The sequence below is a fragment of the Hydractinia symbiolongicarpus genome, chromosome 8, assembly GCF_029227915.1.
Source record: "Hydractinia symbiolongicarpus strain clone_291-10 chromosome 8, HSymV2.1, whole genome shotgun sequence".
Classification (NCBI taxonomy): Eukaryota; Metazoa; Cnidaria; class Hydrozoa; order Anthoathecata; family Hydractiniidae; genus Hydractinia; species Hydractinia symbiolongicarpus.
In genome coordinates this window covers 6,066,945-6,087,388 of record NC_079882.1, presented here as the reverse complement: position 1 = coordinate 6,087,388, position 20,444 = coordinate 6,066,945, and the positions used below count along the sequence as shown (strand labels likewise).

Sequence of the window (20,444 nt, the reverse complement as noted above, 5' to 3'; positions counted from 1 at the left end):
TTTTCGTTTGCTAAAACAAACTATTTATTGAAGGCTTATTACGAATATGAGGCTACTCGCGACCGAGTTACGCGCACATAGTCGGGTGGTTCCTCTTCAAATTCGGTTACATAATCGCCGCTACTATTTAATCGTCTTCTTTTCGCCTCGCTAATTATTTCTGAAAGTTGTTTATTAATACCATCGATAGAGTTTGCAGTTTCAATGTTTATTTCACAACTGCTTTCATTTTCTATTTTATTTAAGCGTGGACTGTTTCTACGCTGCGCCTGATCGAACTTATGCAAATTACGAAACCTCTTTTTACCCTTTTTAACCAACCGTGACGTCTTCGTTTTATCGTCTAGTTTGTTCGTCTCACCCTCAATACCGTTCTCAACAAAACCGTTTGGCAGTGGAGCAACCTCTGTGTCCAAGCTATGTACTTTACTTGATGAATGTATTGACTGTCTTGGCGCAATATCATAAGTTTCTGTCAACCTCCTAGTAACTGTTGACATCGCTTTTACCTCACTGGAAGAATGTTCAACAACGGAATTTTTCGGAGAAGACTGCATCTGCGGTAAACTTTCTTCGTTCTTCGGTACAAGCAGTTCGAATATATTTCTTTCGCTTTCGGTCTTTGTTATCCCGTTCTTTCCCTTCACTTTTAGTTCATGCGGCGTATCGCTGACACGCTTTTCGATGTCTTTTAGAGGAACAACTTCAACTTGACTGCTGTTTAACAAATCGTCCTCTTCTAGAGTCTCATCAAAAAGCGCCAGCCTCGTTCCGTGCTCAGCCTCGTACTGGTCTTCAGTCTGGTAATGTTCAGAAAAACAACTAAATCTTGTAGTTCGATGTCTTATAAAGTCCATTTGGTCTCCGGATAAATCTTCGTTCTTGTCGAGCAGTATGTCATTCTGTTTGTAAAATATCTCCATAGAAGTGCGATGTAACTCTTTGCGTACCTTCTCGCGACGCACGATCATGTAGCACAAGTTACGAAGCTGAAAAAAACAATACCCACATGTTGAGATATCAATAAAATGATACGTTCTTCTCCGCTATTCGCCTTAAACTGTACAACAGAGGCTTAAAGAAAAAGAAAAACGCGGAAATAAAATAGCAACGAGGGCGAACATCTAACATACGCGTTCTAAATCCTGACGAAGGTGCAAAAATCTCTCCATCTCAAGTGTTTTTTGTTGGTTAATGAACACCACACCCTATGGTAAGAATAAAATTTATAAAGTTAAAATATCATTCACACGGCCGGAAAAAGAAGAAACAAACCAACAGAAATTGAACTAACCTGTTTTCCACTCAGTTTTTCTTGTTGTTCCAATGTCAGTTGTATTAACGGTGCATTATCATTCGCCTGTATTAAACAAGAAAAAAAGTACGGAATATAGCAACACGATTATATCCCGGAAACGCCTTCAAATGCTCAATTCACATCTCCACTCTCACGAAAAACACGGCTTACCCGTCTTTTCATGGTCCAATAAGAAAGTAAGCGTCGACACGCCTCATTACTGATTTTCAATTCACGAGAAGCTTTCTTGATTGATACCAATGTGTAAAATTCAGACTCCAACTTCCGAAGCCTAACATACACAAATAGTTAATTCCGAAAATTATGCAAACCCTAATATTTATTTTCTTTTTCAAATTTAGAAAATCGCTAACTCACTCTTTCAGTCGGTTATTCTCAATATCTTCGCCACATTTTGATCTGTTGGGATTTTGCTCGGGTGGCACGGGAGTGCAGTGTTTAGAGCAAAAAGACTATGAAAAAAGAAGGTGCATAACAGAAAAATTCAGGGGGTACAAGGAGCACAATAATCAGATCAAACCACTAAATCAAAACAAAAAATAAATACTATAGGAGTTTAGTGGTACTTAAAACTGTGTCAGTAGATGTTTTATAGTGTAGCTTACAGCGCTCAAATTAATGCATGCATGCTACATACAGGAGCACAACATAAATCTTTTTCATCATTGAAAAACGAGTTCTCAATATAAAGAAATCAATCTTTTTTAAAAAAAGGGTTAAATCAACTGTTTTGGATGACCGAACTACTTATTTAGATAATTTTCAGTGTACGAACCTATACCCTTGACATAAACTTACCATGTGCTGCACATCATTCTTTTCTGGTATAACGACAGTTTTCATTTCAAGGCCTTCCTTCACAGCACACGTGATGTGATATGCACGGACGCAGCGCTTTACCTAGATGCAGAACAAAATCACGTGAGCTCCACAGCGAGACGCGTCATTCGCACTGTTAAAGCAAATACTAAAATACGTTATTTGTTTGACGCATTAAATCTGAATGCACATCAAAACAAACAAAAGTGCAACACAAACCAAATATATTCGAAAAAGACTCCAACAATAAAAGTGTTTAGTTTAGTGTGGACTTTTTTGTGGTTACATGGAATATATCTGCAGGTTAAGCACCTGCGATTTATTTAGGATAGAACAAATCGTACTGGATAGTATAACGTAACAGGCGTTTATTACACTTTGACTGTTTACATGACACAGCTTACAGGTTCAACCTGTTTCAAACTGTAAAAAAATAAATGTTTTTTTTTTAACAAAAGAATCCGAATAATTAATTAGCGACGTTTATATATGCACTTCGTCTTCGTTGTTTTCTTTTATTATTAAATTGTTTTGTGTCACCTATTATTAGAATATCTTGTCAAGAGATTATGAACGATCAATGTCGTTGATTGTCTGTTGCTATTATTATTATTATTTTCACGAACTTTATGTATTTTTTTATATTGACGCGTGTGATACGTTAAGAGTGGTTTCTGAAACTGTCTTCGCTTGTGATTGGTTGTATTTTGGAAAATTTGGTCTATTTTGTTTAGTGAAGTAAAAGTAAAACCGTAATAAGTGAAATTTTAACTTGAGGACAATTAGCTGTGGTAAAGAGATGCTTGTCTCGTTGCAAATTTGTTTTTCTCTCTTACTGAAACCAACATTTTCGAATTGTTGAATGTAATTATCATTTAAAGGGAAGAGCTTATTTTGGTAAAACACAATGTAACTGAAAGAATCTTTTACGTTTTTCTTTTCAATCTTTGAATCGCAAGTTGTATGAACAAAGAAGATTGGTATTCACTTGTTCATCATCTTGTGAAGAATTGTGAACCAACTTCTTAATGTGGCAGTTCTTTTTTCAAACAAATTCATGTGTTATAAAAAAAAATATAGAAAAAATATATTAACGTGTTTTTTAATCACTGGAAAAAGTGTTAAGATATATAATTAAAAAACAGAATATGTTAATTTCAGGAAACTAAGATATAGTTAAAAAAGAACATAACACATACAAAACAGGACACCAATATTATTTTACTTTTATAGAACAGGAGAATGTTAGCTGCTAAGACATCTGGTGCAAATACTATTAGTTCTATGAAGTATTAGCAAGATTATTAAGAACACAACACGCCATGACAAATAACCTGGAACGGAAGCTACAACGACTGAAGATAGTGGATTTTCCTGAAGAACACAGCTACGTACCTTACCCCGAGTGCAGACGGGACAACAACAAAGGAGAGTATTTGTTTTCGAAAATGAATCGCATCTTGAAAAATGCTAAGCGAGAAACAGAACGAGACACACAGGACATCGAGATGAAAAGAAAACAACAGAAGAGATTCTGCGAGTTGGAAATCAGCCGAGCTCAGAAAGATATCAAGAAAGCTAAAAAAGCTTTATTTTATAGTCGCCACATGGGAAAGTGGTTCAAAGAAGTCATAACACCCGATACCCGACTAACTTCCGATAATAATAGGGTTAAGCGTCATCAAAAAGAAACCTTAAATATATCAATAGAACCACGCAGAACCCAAGGCAATATCAACAAGGAAGAAGATGGTGCATTAACTAATAACGACGAAGAAAATCAACGCAAGGAAGATACAAATGCAGATTTGGTTAAACAAGACAAGGGGTCAGACACATTTATGGAGGATGAAACAGTTGAAATTTTAAATAGTGAATTTAACGAACCAGACAATATATCAACAACGCAGGATGCGATACCAGCATGCAGTTCAAACGATGCAACTGTTTTAAATAAGGACACCGATAACACGCATATTGAATACGAAATAAAATTCCAGAACGATAACAACCGGCGGAAGAAAGTAAAACGAAGAACTTTTTTAAGTAGAAATTACAATCCGAACAGTGACAGACTGTTTAATCGCTATTTGAAAGAAAAAAGAGCAGTAGAAAAAGAGATGCACAGTAGATTTCATTCAGGCGTGTATACAAGATAATCGAAGAAGCAAAAAATTTAAAAAAGCTAAATCATATCTCCCTAACGCAACGAAAATATCCTCTTAGGGGAAGTTTCAAATTCCCACAAAATCCTCCAACCCACCCTCTAAAAGACACCTAAATTTTGAAGCTTGTATAAATATACTTACCGAACATTGAACACACGCTCCGATTTTTTCACGACAAACGCTACAACTCAAGTTCCATCTACTGGGCTAAAGAAAATAACAGAAATTTACTGTGTCAATACGCTTCCACTTGTACAAAAATTGTTTGGTTTGTGGTTTCAGGTTGTGTTTCATAGGAAAATTAAGTTAGACACTGGTACATATGGTACCAGGAACCACCGTAATAAAAAAAATCTTAACCTACCGGTATTTTATCTTTAGTGATTCTCTCGATGTATCTGACGTCTTCTATTTTCACTTCCGGCACCCACCACGCACAAATAACATGAATCCATTCGTATGAATCTCTAAAAAAAATAATAATTAGATCTGTGTTTTCTCTTAAATATTTCACCATATCACGATAGCTTAATCTGAAGTCATTATTCAAAGAACTCAAGAAGACCTTGACTAAGGAATAAATCGTTTTTAAAACTAGCAATAACCAATTTTGCCCTAAATCGTGAAAGTTAAAAATATTCTTAAAAGGCTTAAGCGTGAAAATGTATTTCCTTAAAATATAATAAAATAGGCTAGGCTATAGACAAGTTAATTCTCGCGAACACTTATTTATTCTGGAATTTCTTTATGACATAACAAAACTTTCACTTTCCCTCTTATTGTTTAAGGTTTCATGTAATAACAGCTAACTAACTCTTTAAATCGATTCCAAATCATGTGATTTTTTCGTTGATGACATTGAATTGCAACTTTACACGTTTAAAACCTTCTTAAACATATAACAATCAACACCTACGCCCATCTCAAACGTTCTTGCAAAAAATCATTAAAATAATCGTTCACGAAAGTTACTTCTTCCGAAAAATTTAAAAGGGTCATTCACAAAAGTTATTCCCTTTAATTTGACTATTTTTTTTACATGCGAAAGTTTCTTTCGCAAAGGTTTCTTCCTTAAAGTAAAAAACAAAACAAATTCTTCTATATTTACAAATACGATTGGGTAATTCTAGGCCTGTTCAAGACATGATAATATTTATAGTATTTAATGGCAATGACTGAACAGATAAGTGGTAATATTTTTAAAGTTATTAAACGATGAGTTAAACTTTCAACTAAAATTCAGTAGAAGATAAAGCACCTACTTAATTCGTTTCATTGCTCCTCCTTTGTTGGGACATAAACAACAAGGCGGTGATAATATTCCACGAGAACAAGGGTTACACAACCATGTTCCCTCAGGAATTTCTAGCACTCCATAACAATGCTAAAAAAAGAACGAACCTGTTAAATATTGTCTTTTGCTTCATAAAATTACCACTTTTACACAAAGTGTTTTTATTTCATATGAATGTGTGTGTTTTCGTGTTTCCAGTGACACTCAAATTTAACGTTAATTATCACCTCACAAATTCTAGATAATTCATTGAAATTTTGATTTTTTTGTGACCGATCATTAATTAGGTGTCCGAGTAGGTTAGGGTGTAAGTTAATAAGGTAAACCAACCTGATGAGCACACATCATGCAAGCATCACAGAATATAATTTCATTGCCATCTTCTGCATCAGGCTGAAAAGAATGAGATAAGATTGCTATTTTCAATTAAATTTTTGTCTTCTTAATAAATAGGCATCTCGAACAAGTCGGTCACTCGTTTTCAAAAAGTAAATTCCAGGTGTTTCCTAAAGTTCTGAAAAATCATTATCCAGGAGTTTTGACAGAGAATAATTTAACAACCATATGATTAAGAAGACACAAACACGGTCAGTCTATATATTAAATGTTTTTATTTTGACACTTGATTTAGCTTATCGATTTGAAAGATGAAGGCAGTACTTCGAACAAATTGCAAAAGCATACCGATAAACAGACATTACAAGTTGTGGATTCATCATACTCAATACTGAGGCCTTCCTTTGTTGCAACAGCATGTGCCATTTTTTCAAAACACTAAAATCGAAAACAAAATTTTCAGACAACCTCTATGTAAAAGTCACTAAATTTGAACAGTAAAATGCCACTTAAAACTGATGTGCTTATGATTGTGATACCTGGCGTTCAAAAAAGGTTATCGCACGTTCCATGGTTAATTCGTCAACATCAGTAGCTAATCAGAAAAATAAGAAATATAATGGCATACTAAAACCCAAAACTAAAGGAAACTATTTTTTCACTTTTGAAGATTGTTTAATGATTATTATTGGATTTATGGGTAAAGAAAAAGTTTAATAAAATAGGAAAAGATTGATCTTCCGTTAAAAAAAATAATAAATAAAAAATGTCAACAAAGTAATAATAATATTACTCACTTTTCTTTAAAGTTCGAATAGATGACATATTTTTTAGCCACCTAACATCGACATCATCCAGGTCGTAATTACAAGAAGTGTTGCTTCTATCAATTGAGGCAATATATTTCTGCTGGTCAAATTGTAAAAACTCTTCAGGCCTACCAAGAAAAAAAGTATAATAAATTGTTAGAAAAATAAAGAGACTAGCTGTTAGCTCGTGCAAAATTCCACAGTGGGGTCACCCGTCATACATAATTGGCATCACATCACCACATCGGTGTTTTGCGCATCCTTGTTCAATGAAATTTACTTGGACAAGAGTTATCACTATGATTATAGGTGGAAAAACCCCATTTTTAAATTAGTTCACAAACAGAAGGACAGAGAGAAAGTTGGAAAGAAAGTTATAACATAGATAAATTTAGACAAACATGAAAAACTCAAGAACATTATTTTGATAATTATTTATTTCTTTGCAACATTTTAGTTTAAATGTGAAACTTACAAAGAAAATGAAACCTCGTCTCTTGGTATGTCTATGTCCAGTTTCCTAATAGTGAAAAATTAATTACATTAAATTATATTTAAGCAAACTTGTGTTTTTCTGATATAAAAAAATTGTTTTCAAATTTGTTCCTTGCTTACCTGGAGATTGGGTTCAGTAACTTTTCAGGGTTGACAGGAACCTAAATAGCAACAATTACACCAATCAAAGCTTTTACATTATGGTTCCTATAAAATATTGTCATTTAAAGGTAGTGACTGCTTAAATCGAGTATTCAGTTAACTGAGAGATCAAATCTTACTATTTACGAATTTCAATTTAAAAGTTGAAGAACAAAACTTCCAAGCTGTAATGTTGTTTTTCTGATTTTTGAAGCTTCCGATGCTCCATGCTTCAGATCACATTCCCCATTTTGAAATCAGCGCTGTGCACAAAAACAAGACTTTTGTAATATGTTTTCCATTTACGTCAGTGGTCATATTCCATCAAAACACAAAACCAAGAGGTCTCAAGGAAATGAATGTATTTATCAAAAAAACAAATGTGAGTTTTACCCCTGTCACCAAGAGGTTAGATTCGAATGAATAATTTATTACTTTGTTTTTTCCTTTAAAACTTTGAAAAAATGAAGGGCCTTGTACACATTGGGAAAAAATTATGTAAAGAGAAAGAAAAAATACGGGAACGAAATTACTGTTATATCGTGCAACCAAATACATTTTTGGATTTTTTATCGACAAAAAGTATTTAAAATGTTTATTATATACTAATTAGGTAAAGCTGCAATGTCAGCCCGAGTTTCAAATATAAGTGTTTGGAAATATTTGCATGAAACCGGGCCCAAGTTTTACATCCCGATAGGATGCCACCAAATCATTGGGTTTGTGGAAGAATCATGGCATCGTGTGCTGCGTATGGTTGCAGTAATAAAAGTCAGCGTAAAGAAGATAGAAGTTTCTTTCGCTTTCCTAAAAATTTATGAATTTATGGAAAGCATGGTTCCAAGCAATAGGCAAAGTTAATCCTCCGAAATATAGGAGACTACGCTCTGACCATTTTTGGTGCCATCACTATATCCTCATAAGGAGAAACTAAAGGAAAGAATAAGTTCGAAAAAAAGAACAGAAAAAAATCACACAAAGAAGTTAGACTTTGATAATTGCAACCGAGAACAGGTTAGTAAGGTGGGAACGAGGTTGTCAGGAAATTATTGAAAACAAGTCTGATTATCACATAAATTTACTCTAAACTCTATTTTCCCCTTTAAAAAGTTCAAATAGACGAGGAAGACACTATCAAACCCTTATTTTCTGTGTGCTATTCGAAACCGACAAAGAGGTGTGTGGCGAGGAAAAGGAGAAGGAGTTTGGATATCTAAGATATATCATTAAGAAGGTCATTGTACGTGCATCAAGTGGTAAGAAAGTTAGTGAAAAAAAGAGAAGAAAACATCAATGCGAAAACATCAAACACTCAATCAAGTGGTAAGAAAGTTAGTGAAAAAAAGAGAAGAAAACATCAATGCGACAAAAATTTGCACCGACAGAGCAGCCTGACAGGGATAAAATCATTGAGAACTCCTTGAAATACAAAGAATAAAATTGTCATTTATAAGAACCCGTAGAGTTATTTTTTCATTATCATTTCATTAGTTTTCCTTGCCTCCTCTCCTCTCCAAGAACAATCCCCCTTCGTCGGGACTAGGGTACTCTTGACTATCCTATTCACAATACAAGAGGGTATAACACAACATACACCTTTTCCGAATCATTAAAACTAGGCTGGGTTTCCGAGCCACATGTTCTTACGGGTTCATATTGAAAGCCAATAACATTAATTTTATTGCTTTTAATTGCCATTTTTATTGAAATTGTTTTAAAAAAATTTAAAGAATGTATCGAACGACTAGAATGCAACCTACATATGTATCCCACAAGGAATAAAAGTGTTACTCAGGGGATTTATGTTTTTTTTGCTTTCAGTCCCGAAAGTAGTATATGACCACTGATGACAAACGCATGATTATGCAAATTAAATTTTTTACCCAGTCTCTAACTGCGCAAGCATTGAGAATGAACAAGGCTGTGCTTTGACATGGCCACATGAAATAAAGTTTTGTTTATGTTTTTTTTATGAAAGATTAAAGGGAAAGGTAGCAGTTTTCTTTGTCAGTGTACGAATATAGGTTAATATAGCCATTAGAAATTTCAAGCAGTCACTACCTTTAATGAAAAATAATGTTTGTGCATGCCTATTATTTTACATCTAAGAGAAAATAAAAGTTTCAAACTCCATTTAAAAAAAAATTAAAAAAAAATCAGCAAACTGAAAACTAATCCACAAAAGAAATTGAAGAGCAACAAAAGTAATAAAAAATACACAATACCTGCACACCCTTTTCCCATTCTTGCCTCCATGTATCTTTTAACATCAAGTGTTCCCCTGGTGGTAGTTGTTGTGAGTCTGGTATTTTCATAGCAGTTATAAAGTCAGTGCGAAAGACCTAAAGTTTGTATGACATGTGTTGATTGGTTATTTGCTCTATTAAAGCCTTATTAGAGTCAGTTTTATTTTACATATATATTTTTTGTAAAAAAAAATTGAAAAAAAGTTAGTAAAGTCCTATATTTTGCAAGAAATAAATTTTTAAAATTTTGCAAAAAAAGGATTTGATCATGCTCTATTATATAATGTATGTGCTGACCAAATGGAAAAATTGTTTTTCAAAAAAAAAAATTTAATTTCACGAGGTTTCCAATTTTTTTGAAACTGACAAAACTCACAAAATGTTAACCCCTTTAACTTTCTTTCATACCATAAACTATTGTGTTCATACCTCTGCTAACTTTCTACCCAGTTTATTCTTGGAATTTTTTGAGGAGTTTTTCTTAGATGGAATAGACGAGTCAGCATCTAAGATGAAGTAGGTTGTACATAAGACAAGGTTTGCACGAAGAAAAAAATCTTTACTTTATACAATTTAACTTTCAAAAATAATCAAATATTAGCAACAAAACAAAAGATATTCATGAGTGTATTACTTACTCTTTTCTTCTTTGAAGTAGGATCTAGTGATACTAAAAGAGAAAACATTTAACCGTGATAACATTACTATTTGGGCCAAATCTGCAAAAACAAGTTTTACAAAAATAAGTTTCACAACAGGTATAAAAATTGTGTTTAATAGGATTAAGAACAAAAAACCAAACACTTTAACTTCCTGCAGTAACAAGTTATTACTTAGCAATGATGTTAGTGACTTACTGCTTGCCCTGTGAATGTCCCCTACTCCTTAAAACAGCCTTAGGGGGGTTTACAAGCCACCTGGAGGCAGTGATTTGCAGAGTACTGAAAACCTGTGTACTCATTTTAAACAGTGTTTTAATAAACTCCCAAAAGAAAATGAAGTTTTTATCTTGGGAGATTTTAACTGTAACATGCTTTCAAAAATATGCTTTTTCCTCCAAAATAAAGGAATTATGCTCCACTCTTTTCCTAAAACAACATATTAAGGAACAACTTGTGTTACTGAAAATAGTAGCACTCTTATAGACTTGATACTTTCTAACAGTTCTTGTATTTCTAAAACTGGTGTCATGGATTTAGGCATCAGTGATCACAATTTAGTTTATGTGATCAAAAAATTCAAAACGCCAAAATTTGAACCTAAAACTATCAAGGTTCGTAGCTACAAGAACTTCAGTGAAGAGGCTTTTCTGGTCATATTTTAATAATTATGATGACCTTGATGAAGCATGTGAGAAACTGAATAAAAATGTTCAAATAGTGGCTGACAAACATGCCCCTTTCAAAACACATAGATTTTCTGGCAGTGTTGAGGCATGGGTCACTGATGAATTAATAACAGCCATCAAAGAAAGAGACTTCTTAAACGGAAAGCATTAAAAACAAAATCCATCATAGACTGGGAAGCTTTCAAACAAAAAAGGAACCAGAATAGGTCTCAAAAATCGACTCAAAAACAAGTACTATAATGACGTTGTGCAGGACTTTCAAAAACGGCCAAAACAACTTTGGAAAACCCTAAATAAACTGGTTCCCGATAAGTCAGGCAATACTACCTCGAAAAACAAGTAGTCCAAAACGATGGTACGGAAACTTCTGGTGCCAAACTAGCCTCTAAATTTTCTTTTGACACTACTAATGTCAATCCACCTGTTAGCGGACACGTTTTTCGGTTGGCTCAAAGACCAAAAGTGTCAAAAAAATAATTAGTTCACTAAAACTTCACGACTGCTAAAAGCAGGTTTGTCACTTTGAGTATTTATTTATCAATTCTTTTTAACAAATCTTTATTTACTGGTTATGTACCTAAATGTTGGAAGTAGAAAAGGGTCTCGCCTATTTTTAAAAGTGGCAATAAAACAGATCCTACTAATTATCGGCCTATCTCCATTTTGCCAATTCCTATGAAATTTTTTGAAAAGTTAGTGCATGAGCAAATGTCTCATTTTATTTCTGAGCACAACTTCCTTAATGACAGACAGTCCGGATTTCGCAAACTCTTTTCCACAGAAACTGCAGTAGTCGATGTCTCTGACTTTATTCTTACTGAGCTTGACCAACATAACTTTGTTTGTGCTGTGCTCATTGACCTTAAAAAAGCTTTTGACACATAAAATCTTGTTAAAAAAACTATGGTGTTTTGGCATCAGAGATGCTGCCTTTGACTGGTTCGAGTCCTACTTAACGGGCCAAATGCAGCTGACTCTTGTGAACGACACAGGATCAGATCTGCTTCATGAAGACACTTGGGGTGCCTCAGGGATCTATGTTGGGACCCATGCTCTTTCTTTTGTATATTGATGACTTAAAATCTGTTATCAATTTAAACTACCACCATCTATATGCAGACGATGCAATAATTATTTTAAAACTTGGATACCCTTGTCTCCCAGGTCGAGTTAGAACTTTCGCAAGTTGACCTCTGGCTGAATAATAACAAAATGACTATTAATACGGACAAAACTAAAACAATCTTTTTCGGCAACCACAACCAGTTAAAAAAAGTAGAAAACAAAACTATCAACTATATGGGTATTCCTTTGAAGAGGAGCAAAAAAGTTAAATATCTTGGGGTAACATTTGATCAAAAAATGCAATGGGAAGAGCACATTAATGACATAAATAGAAAAATAATAATTAAATATTCTAAAATTAGAACCATTGCATCCTGTTTAACACCTCACACAAAAAACCTTTTAATTAATGCACTTGTCATGCCATATTTCAACTACTGCTCATCGGCATGGTCTTGTGCCACCCAAGGTAGATTGGGAAAACTAGAAAAACGATTAAAATGTGTCCGTACCTTTCTTGGGAGAGAGAGGGAATATTCCATGAATAATTTACTCATCAAAAACGATGCCATATTAGTTTTCAAAGAAATGAATCACATTGCTCCTGATTACATACGCTCAAAATTCCTTTTGACAAAAAACTGTCATAATCATCAAACAAGAGGGGCTTCAAAAAACAGGTTCACACTTCCCTTGGTCAACCCAGAATTTGGCAAAAGAGCCTTCTTATTTAGAGCTGCAAAAGTGTAGAATAATCTTCCAGACCAAGTGACCTGTGATGGAAGTCTGCTTTCTTTTAAGATTTCTATGTCTAATGTATTTGGCAAATTCTAATGGAGATCACTTTTTAACTTTTCAATTTTTCTTTTTTATTCTTTTTCTATTCAATTTTCACAGATTATAAATGTTACTATGTTTGTTTGATTGGCAGTCTAAGGTTTATCATTTTTTGTTTCTTTTTCTGTTCTAGTGGCCCCCAATGGAAACAATCCACTAACTATAGGTTTTTGTGATTTTCTGGGCTAGCCACTTTAAATATTTATTGTTATTATTATTATTATTATTATTATTATTATTATTATTATTATTATTATTATTATTATTATTATTATTATTATTATTATTATTATTATTATTATTATTATTATTATTATAAACCTTACAGTATCCACAATTTCCAAATTTTAACAAATTAAACAAACCAATGGCATCAAATATGTACATGCTTGGAGCCTGTACATGTTGTGAATCTAAACTTCGTTAACATGCACCAAAAATAAAAACTGAAAATGCTATTTTGACGTGAAGTGAATCCATGCAAAGATCAACTGCAAAATAAGATTCCTATTTAGTTCTCCTGTTGTCCTTTTATTATAACTCATAAACCAGGTATGAACAATAAAATGTCCACTTTCAGCACATGTAATATTTAAATTTGTTTGTAAGCTTTTCGCTAACCACCCCCCCCCCCCAAAAAAAAAAAAAAAAGTTAATAAATTTAATTATAACTAGTTGGTTGCCCGTGGAAAAATCCACGGGTTTCCCTGTTCTTTTTATACTGCATTGCAGGTGTCTCACTACTTGCGGTACCATTTTGCGTGACAGACGTATACAGGTATTATAATATAGATTAAATGTCAAAATTTTTATTTATATATATAAAAATATGCAATGATTTGCGATAAAAAACAACTGACCACGCCTTAGATGGGTGCTTACAAATCTAAACTGTACTGTAATTGATTTGTCAACCCTTGAAGGGGACATAAAAAGTAAAGCGGTAATTTTTTCGGCAAAAATGAAAAAAAACACAAAATGTAGCATTTTAATTAAAAATCAAAATTGTCAAGACTAGATAACAAGTACATATATTTAACTTACTACTTTTCATCCACAGCAACAGCCATCCTCATGTCCATAGCTAAAAAAACAAAAGGTAGTTTGAATAAAAATAAAAATACCAGGGTTTAGATAGCCAACCTTACTTGTAAAATCTTATTTAACCTATAATACTGCTCATCATTTTTTTGACCAGCCGAAATTCTCTGCAGCAAAAAGCCTTTTAGATTTCTGATTTGGCAAATGTTGGGACAACAAAGTATCCATACAAAAGTTAAATAACGCCATATTTTTTTTTGTCAAGACCACGACACACAATGCACAAATGAAGAGATGCTCTTTATTACATAAAAAATAGAGCAACCAGGCCTAGCCATGAGTTTTTCATCTGGCACACAGTGCATTGTGCACCTAAATTAATTTATGTATGCAGTGTCAGCACTTGTAGTAAGCCAACAGGTTTCTGGCAGCTAGCAGCTAAAATGCAAGTCTCTCGGGTTAGAATGCCACAGGGTGAAGGGTCTCTTTAAGAGACAAGAGAGGAGTTGAACGTCCTCCACCATACCTTAGTTTAAAGGGGCGATTGTGGAAGTCCCATGAAATGCCACATAGTGATGGTGTAACTTTATACAACACCCAGTCCAGTCTGTGAACGGTTGGTGCTAGGAAGGGCATCCAGCTGTAAAACAATGCCAACACTCATTATTAAAGGCCGTAAGGACAGTTGATCAGACAAACTGGGTAAACGAGTCTGGAACTCTAAGGAGTGAAGGTGTCACGCATGATAGGAAAGATGTCAGGTGTGAGCATTGTCAGACCGTTACCCAGCTATCACATAACAAGGTAGATAACACTAGGTTGAGGATGGCTAGTGTAAATGTTAGTACTCTGAGAGGTGGAGCAGGTGAAATAGTTGAAATGTTAGAACGTAGATCTGTTGATATGTGTTGTGTTCAGGAAGTCAGGTGGAGAGGAGCTTCAGTGAGATTTGTGGTAAGTAGGAGGGCAAGGTATAAGCTTTTTTGGATTGGTAATAGTGATGGATATGGAGGAGTTGGCATATTGGTTGCAGAGAAGTGGGTAGAAAAAGTAATAGAAGTTATGCGTGTTAATAATCGTATTATAGTGGTAAAGTTTTTAATAGGTAATAGGATTGTCACTTTTCTTTCAGTTTATGCTCCACAGTGTGGACTCAGTGAGGAAGATAAAGATAAGTTTTATGATGAGTTAATAGCAGTCACATCAAAGTTTGGAGACACTGAACTTGTCATGGTGCGCGGCGACTTTAATGGTCATGTTGGGAACATCTGAAGGTTATAGAGGTGTGCATGGAGGCTATGGATTTGGGAGCAGAAATAAGGAAGGGGAGAGGTTGCCTGAGTTTGGAATGGCAACGGACATGGTGGTTTGCAACACATCATTCAGTAAGAGACAGAGTAGGCTGATAACATATGAGTCAGGTGGCTGTAAGACACAGATTACTTCCTGGTTAGAAAGTCAGACAAGAAAGTGATGAAGGACATGAAAGTTATATCGGGGGAAGTGTGTTTCCCAGCATAGCTTGCTGGTTTGTGATATTATCTTGACGAGTGTTAACGAAGCCGAGGGAAAGTACAGGCCCCGTCGTAAAGTCTGGAAGCTGAAGGAAGAGATTGTAGCAAGACAATTTAGTGCAAAAGTTCATCAATTAGCCAACAATGGTCAGTGTGATAGTGACAAAGTTGAAAGTACTTGGACTACTTTAAAGAATTGTCTTCTAGAAGCTTCTGATGATAGCTGCGGGTAGACGAAAGGACCAGCTAGACATAGACAGACCTGGTGGCGGAATAATTAGGTTGAGCAGTGTATAAAGTAAAGAGGAAACTTTGGAAAGAGTGGAAGTCAGGTGGTAGTAAAAATATTTACTTAGAAGCTAAGCATCAGGCTCGTACAGTGGGATATCAGGCAAAATCAGAAGCAGAGAGAAACAGATTTGCAGATGTGTTAAGAGGGGGAAGACCAGCGCAATGAGGTATTCAAGATAGCAAAGCAAATGAAGAAGACTAATCAAGATGTTGTAGGTGAAAAAGGAATATGTAATGATGAAGGTGTTTTGGCTAGCACAGAGGAGGAGAAAAGGGTAGCTTGGATGAATTATTATCAGAGGTTGCTAAACACTGAGTTTGATTGGGATGAGGATAATTTGTCTGATGATGATATTGTAGAAGGGCCAGCTATTCAGATCAAGACAGAATGGGTAGTGGAGGCTATTAGGAAATTGAAGATTGGCAAGGCTGCAGGAGATGGTAAAAGCATCTGGATATATTGAAGTTGAGTTTATCACAAGTCTTGCTAATCAGATTATAAATGATGGTGTTATTCCGAGTGAGTGGCAGTCGAGTGTAATAGTGAATTGTTTCAAGGGCAAGGGTGATGCATTAGAAAGAGGTAACTATAGAGGTTTGAAGTTGGTTGATCAAGTAATGAAAGTTATTGAAAGAGTGATTAATAAGTTATAGTACAGTCTGAATGTAATCTACCGCGTATGCGCTAATATCACACCTTTGCATGGTGGATGGCTCACGAAAAAATATCAGAGCAATTATATTTCTTGTAATAACTAGATGCATTGTGTAAACGCATTGATAAGCTATTCCTTTACGTATTAGCGTGAAGTAATTAAATAATAAAAATCTTTCACAAAGTTTTATAATACATTGCGCGAGAATGTATTGTTGATTTAATTACTTAAAAAGATTCCAGCACGTTTAATTTGAGAAACATAGGAGAAGCATTGTTCACAACTATTAAATATCACTTTTTGTTTATAAACTTTTAAAATGCAATCTAAAAAAACATTTCTATAACCGCTTTTGTTTATAAACTTATAAAATGCAATCTAAAAAAACATTGCCGCTTTACGTTTATAAACTTTTAAAATGCGATTTAAAAAAACATTTCTATCGCCTCTTTTCATTTATAAACGTTTAAAATGCGATCCAAAAAACCCGCTTAATTACTGCAATTAAAAATTTCAAAAGAGTTCGCGCAAAATAGATTGCTAAAATTGATCTTGCAACCTATTGTGATTAAACAATCAATCGCGTGTGGCAATTGTTTATTAGCGAGGCAATTATTGTCCTAAAAAAGCAAAAGCTATTGCAATGTTATTATTCTGTGTAACTATTCATGCGAGTTTCACGTCCGCGGTAGATTACATTCAAACTTTTAAAAAGCGATCTTAAAAAACATTTCTATCGCTGCTTTTCGTTTTTAAACTTTTAAAATACGATCTAAAAAAAACATTTCTATAGCCCCTTTTCGATTTTAAACTTTTAAAAAGCGATTTTAAACTTTTAAAAAGCGATCTTAAAAAACATTTCTATCGTCGCTTTTCGTTTTTAAAAGGCCCACCTTGTTTACTTGCATTTTTGCAAAGATATTTCTGGGGATGGCTTGTAGTCAAAACCATGAAGTTATGTTGAGTTCCCAGATCATTGCCAGAGCTGTTTGTTTAGATAATCACGTAATTAGGCAGTATACACTAACAACATGTCAGGTTTAAAATCAGAAAACAAAGATTACACCCTCTATTTATGAATAGCTGACCACATAAACAGCTTGTTTTTCCTCAAGTCATTAAGGGCTGCCCTAAAAAATACGGACCTGTAATTGGTTTAACAGTGTATCAGGTGACATTTGCCCAACGGCGGGAGAATGTTTTTTTTTTCGTAGTGCAAATATCTCTTACAAATTTAATGGCAATAGGAGAACAGGCATGTGACCCCAAAAATATTCAGAGCTGTTACAATTGCATTTTGTGCTTAAAATCTAGGCAAGGAACATGCGTGTTAGTCATGACTGGTAAAATATTTCCAAACCTTCAAAGCTATCTTTCTGCTGTGTTGAAGTCATACCCATGAAGAAAATGTTGTCCGCGGTAAAAACAGAGCTGCCTGGGCTAAGGATAGAGTCTGTAGTAAGGAACAAAATTAGGATTTAGGGTAGACTGCTAACTAGCCTTTAATCTTTTAGCAAAAATTGGGAGACTTCCTTTCCCTCTAGCATCTTGGAACGGCGCCATTTCCCCCAGAACTTTTTCAGTCTTCAAGGTCAGAAAAAAACCTGAGCAAATCCACTTAAAAGATATTGAAACATCGAGCAAATTCAAATTTAAAACGAGGCTAAAGCCGATATTTTATGTAAAAGTATTAAATTGAAAAGCTTAAAATGTTCAAAGTCCACGGAAATTTGTTGACAGATTGGAATTGTTTGCCATCTTTTTTGACATAAAGAACTGGCTGTCATTTAAGTGACAAGAGCAAGTCAAGTTGTAGCAATGGGTAACCTTCATTTTTTACTCTTCTCTACCACACACAAGTTAGACGATAAATGTAAGACAGACTTATTTCTTTTCTCAATTATGACTTAATAGTCTTAAAAACCAAACTTAACAAGTGCGTAAAGCACCTCTTAGCTAGCTAGCACATTTAATTTAAATGTGAACTCAACCTTGTTAGCAAAGTTATATATTTAAGTTTCAATAGTACAAAGTACTGGGTAAGAGGTTATAAGAAAGTTAAAGGTAGTGTCTGCTAAAAACTAGAATTTATTTTACATAAAAAAAATATAATAGCTAGCTAGCTATAGCTAACTATTATTATTAACGAATTTTAGGTTTAAAATTAATAAATACCAAATCATGTGTTTTTAGCATTTTTAGCAGGTAATGCTAACTCCACATGTTATTCCTAAGACTTCTTTGACCAAAAACTTAAAAAATTTAAACAGGTCATTCATAAAAGATATTTAGGGGCCGTTGACAAACAGTTTTCTTCTCTGTTAACAGCAAATTGGCCGCTAGACTTAGACCCCCCTCCCCCCAGCCCCTTTAACGGCAAGTCCATTTCCCCTATGTTAGTTTTCGTCTCCTAAATAGAATTTTGCCCCCCTCCACGCTTTATGGAACAATCTTTGTGGACACTTATACGAACACGAGATACATTTTTTAACAACCAATTCTACATTATGTCGGATTTTTACTGTGGAAACATTTTCTAATTTGTTGAACTTTTTTCATTTTCCCTAAAATGAAACAAAAAAGGTGAGAAAGTGAAATTCGTCTCCATTTTTATATTTTAACGGACAATGCATTACCCCCTCCTCCCCCTAACGGCCAATTTGCCGTTAAAGGAGACGAAAACTGTTTGTCGACGGCCCCTTATATACCTGGATTTTGTGATTTTTCCAATGAATAGTTGGTGATTCAATTTTTGTATAAGTTTCGAGAACATTTTTTGAACTTTAGCATCATTGAAAATGTTAAAATGAGTAAAAACCCATCATTGGATTTTTTTGTTAGATCTGCTTTTATTTCCCTTTTTATATGAAAAATTAAAATGTTTCAAATGCCTGTTGAAGAACATATATGTATTATATAAAGACCATTTGGTGAGAGGTGTGTGATTGCAGGTGTTTAGGCGTGTGATTAATCGTACTTGCAAATTTTGTTTTCTTTATGTCTGCAGTGGCTAACATAAAGAAAACAAAATATAATATTTTAGTAAGAAATTTTATAATCCATCCTTAGCATTAAATTGATAAATATCGCTATTAGCCACGCTTCAACTTTCCGTAATTTTTAAAAGTAAAAACAAAATTTCTTTACCCTGTAACACTACACAGACGCTAGCGTTTTGGCATGGGAAAAATTCCAAGTGGAAGTTTCATCAAAGTTTACAGGCAGGAATTTAAACCCATGTATACAAAAAATCATGAGTGGAGTCATTAATTAAACTTTCTAACTATATACTTGTGGAAAAAACAAAGTTTAATATAAATTAAATTTTGGAAAGTTGAACGGTGGCTAATAACGATGCTTAACATTACAATTAAAAATATACAATAACATTAAAAATACATTAACATTAAATATTTAAAAAGACTTAGCTCTATAATATACGTCAAACATTATTTATACCTCGGGCTCCCTTTGAAATAATGTTCTGTTATTGTCAAATATTTTTTTTATCTATTACTCGTTTGTGTTTTTTTAGGTTTAATTTTTCAAAAGAAGGCCATAAAAAGATATAAAAAATTGCAGTACTGTTTTATACATAGGTTTAGGTTATTAAACCACAAAAACGCCACAGGTAAAAACAAACCAATTAAATATGCTTCCCAAAAAGACTTAAAGGGAACCTGAAGTATAAAATGATGTTGGACTCATTTTATAGAGCTTAAAAAGTTTGTTAATAGTCTTCTTAAATTTTTTAAAAAGCTGTTTATTCGCTTTAAAGAATTTCAGATTTAATTATGCTGCATAAATTATGATATTTAAGTATAATAGCAAATTTTGACGTTTACTGTCATCAGCATTCAAAATTTTTCATTGCATAGATATTATAAGGTGAATTGATTAACATAAAATTTTTTGCCAAAAATGACACATGGTCATTCCAGGCCTCTTAAATTTTTTGCTGGTGACCTCATAACTGGAATCTGTACGTCCAACCATAGATACATCAATATATACATCAGATCAAGTTCATTGCTGTGTGTTTATTTTTTGGGGCAATAGCTTGACA

General features: G+C 33.9%; 1 protein-coding gene across 3 annotated transcripts; it reads right to left on the bottom strand.

Annotated features, from left to right (window-relative positions):
• Positions 1–17,979, bottom strand: LOC130654312 (protein Jade-1-like). 3 transcript variants are annotated; one of them, XM_057456870.1, is made up of 21 exons: positions 17,739–17,979; positions 14,444–14,557; positions 13,921–13,960; positions 10,265–10,296; positions 10,056–10,132; positions 9,606–9,722; positions 7,360–7,400; positions 7,220–7,264; positions 6,733–6,872; positions 6,475–6,530; positions 6,284–6,373; positions 5,930–5,992; positions 5,568–5,689; positions 4,670–4,772; positions 4,447–4,512; positions 2,117–2,218; positions 1,676–1,770; positions 1,469–1,589; positions 1,295–1,360; positions 1,134–1,208; positions 1–989 (listed from the first exon to the last, which is right to left on the bottom strand). In XM_057456870.1, exons 3-21 carry the CDS (start codon positions 13,956–13,958, stop codon positions 39–41), a joined length of 2,400 nt encoding a protein of 799 aa, XP_057312853.1. In that variant the 5' UTR covers positions 13,959–13,960; positions 14,444–14,557; positions 17,739–17,979; the 3' UTR covers positions 1–38. The 3 variants fall into 3 exon arrangements, with proteins under 3 accessions (XP_057312853.1, XP_057312851.1, XP_057312852.1); XM_057456868.1 differs by lacking the exon at positions 14,444–14,557; XM_057456869.1 differs by lacking the exon at positions 17,739–17,979 and having other exon boundaries at positions 14,444–15,800.
• Positions 17,980–20,444: the final 2,465 nt, after the last annotated feature.

Coding starts and splice junctions, on each gene's coding strand:
- LOC130654312 (XM_057456868.1), bottom strand. CDS start 17,778: ATGGGTATGACTTCAACACAGCAGAAAGATAGCTTTGAAG. Junction 7,265..7,359: donor TTACTGAACCCAATCTCCAG/GTAAGCAAGGAA, acceptor TTTCACTATTAG/GAAACTGGACATAGACATAC. Junction 990..1,133: donor TTCGTCAGGATTTAGAACGC/GTATGTTAGATG, acceptor TGTTTTTTTCAG/CTTCGTAACTTGTGCTACAT.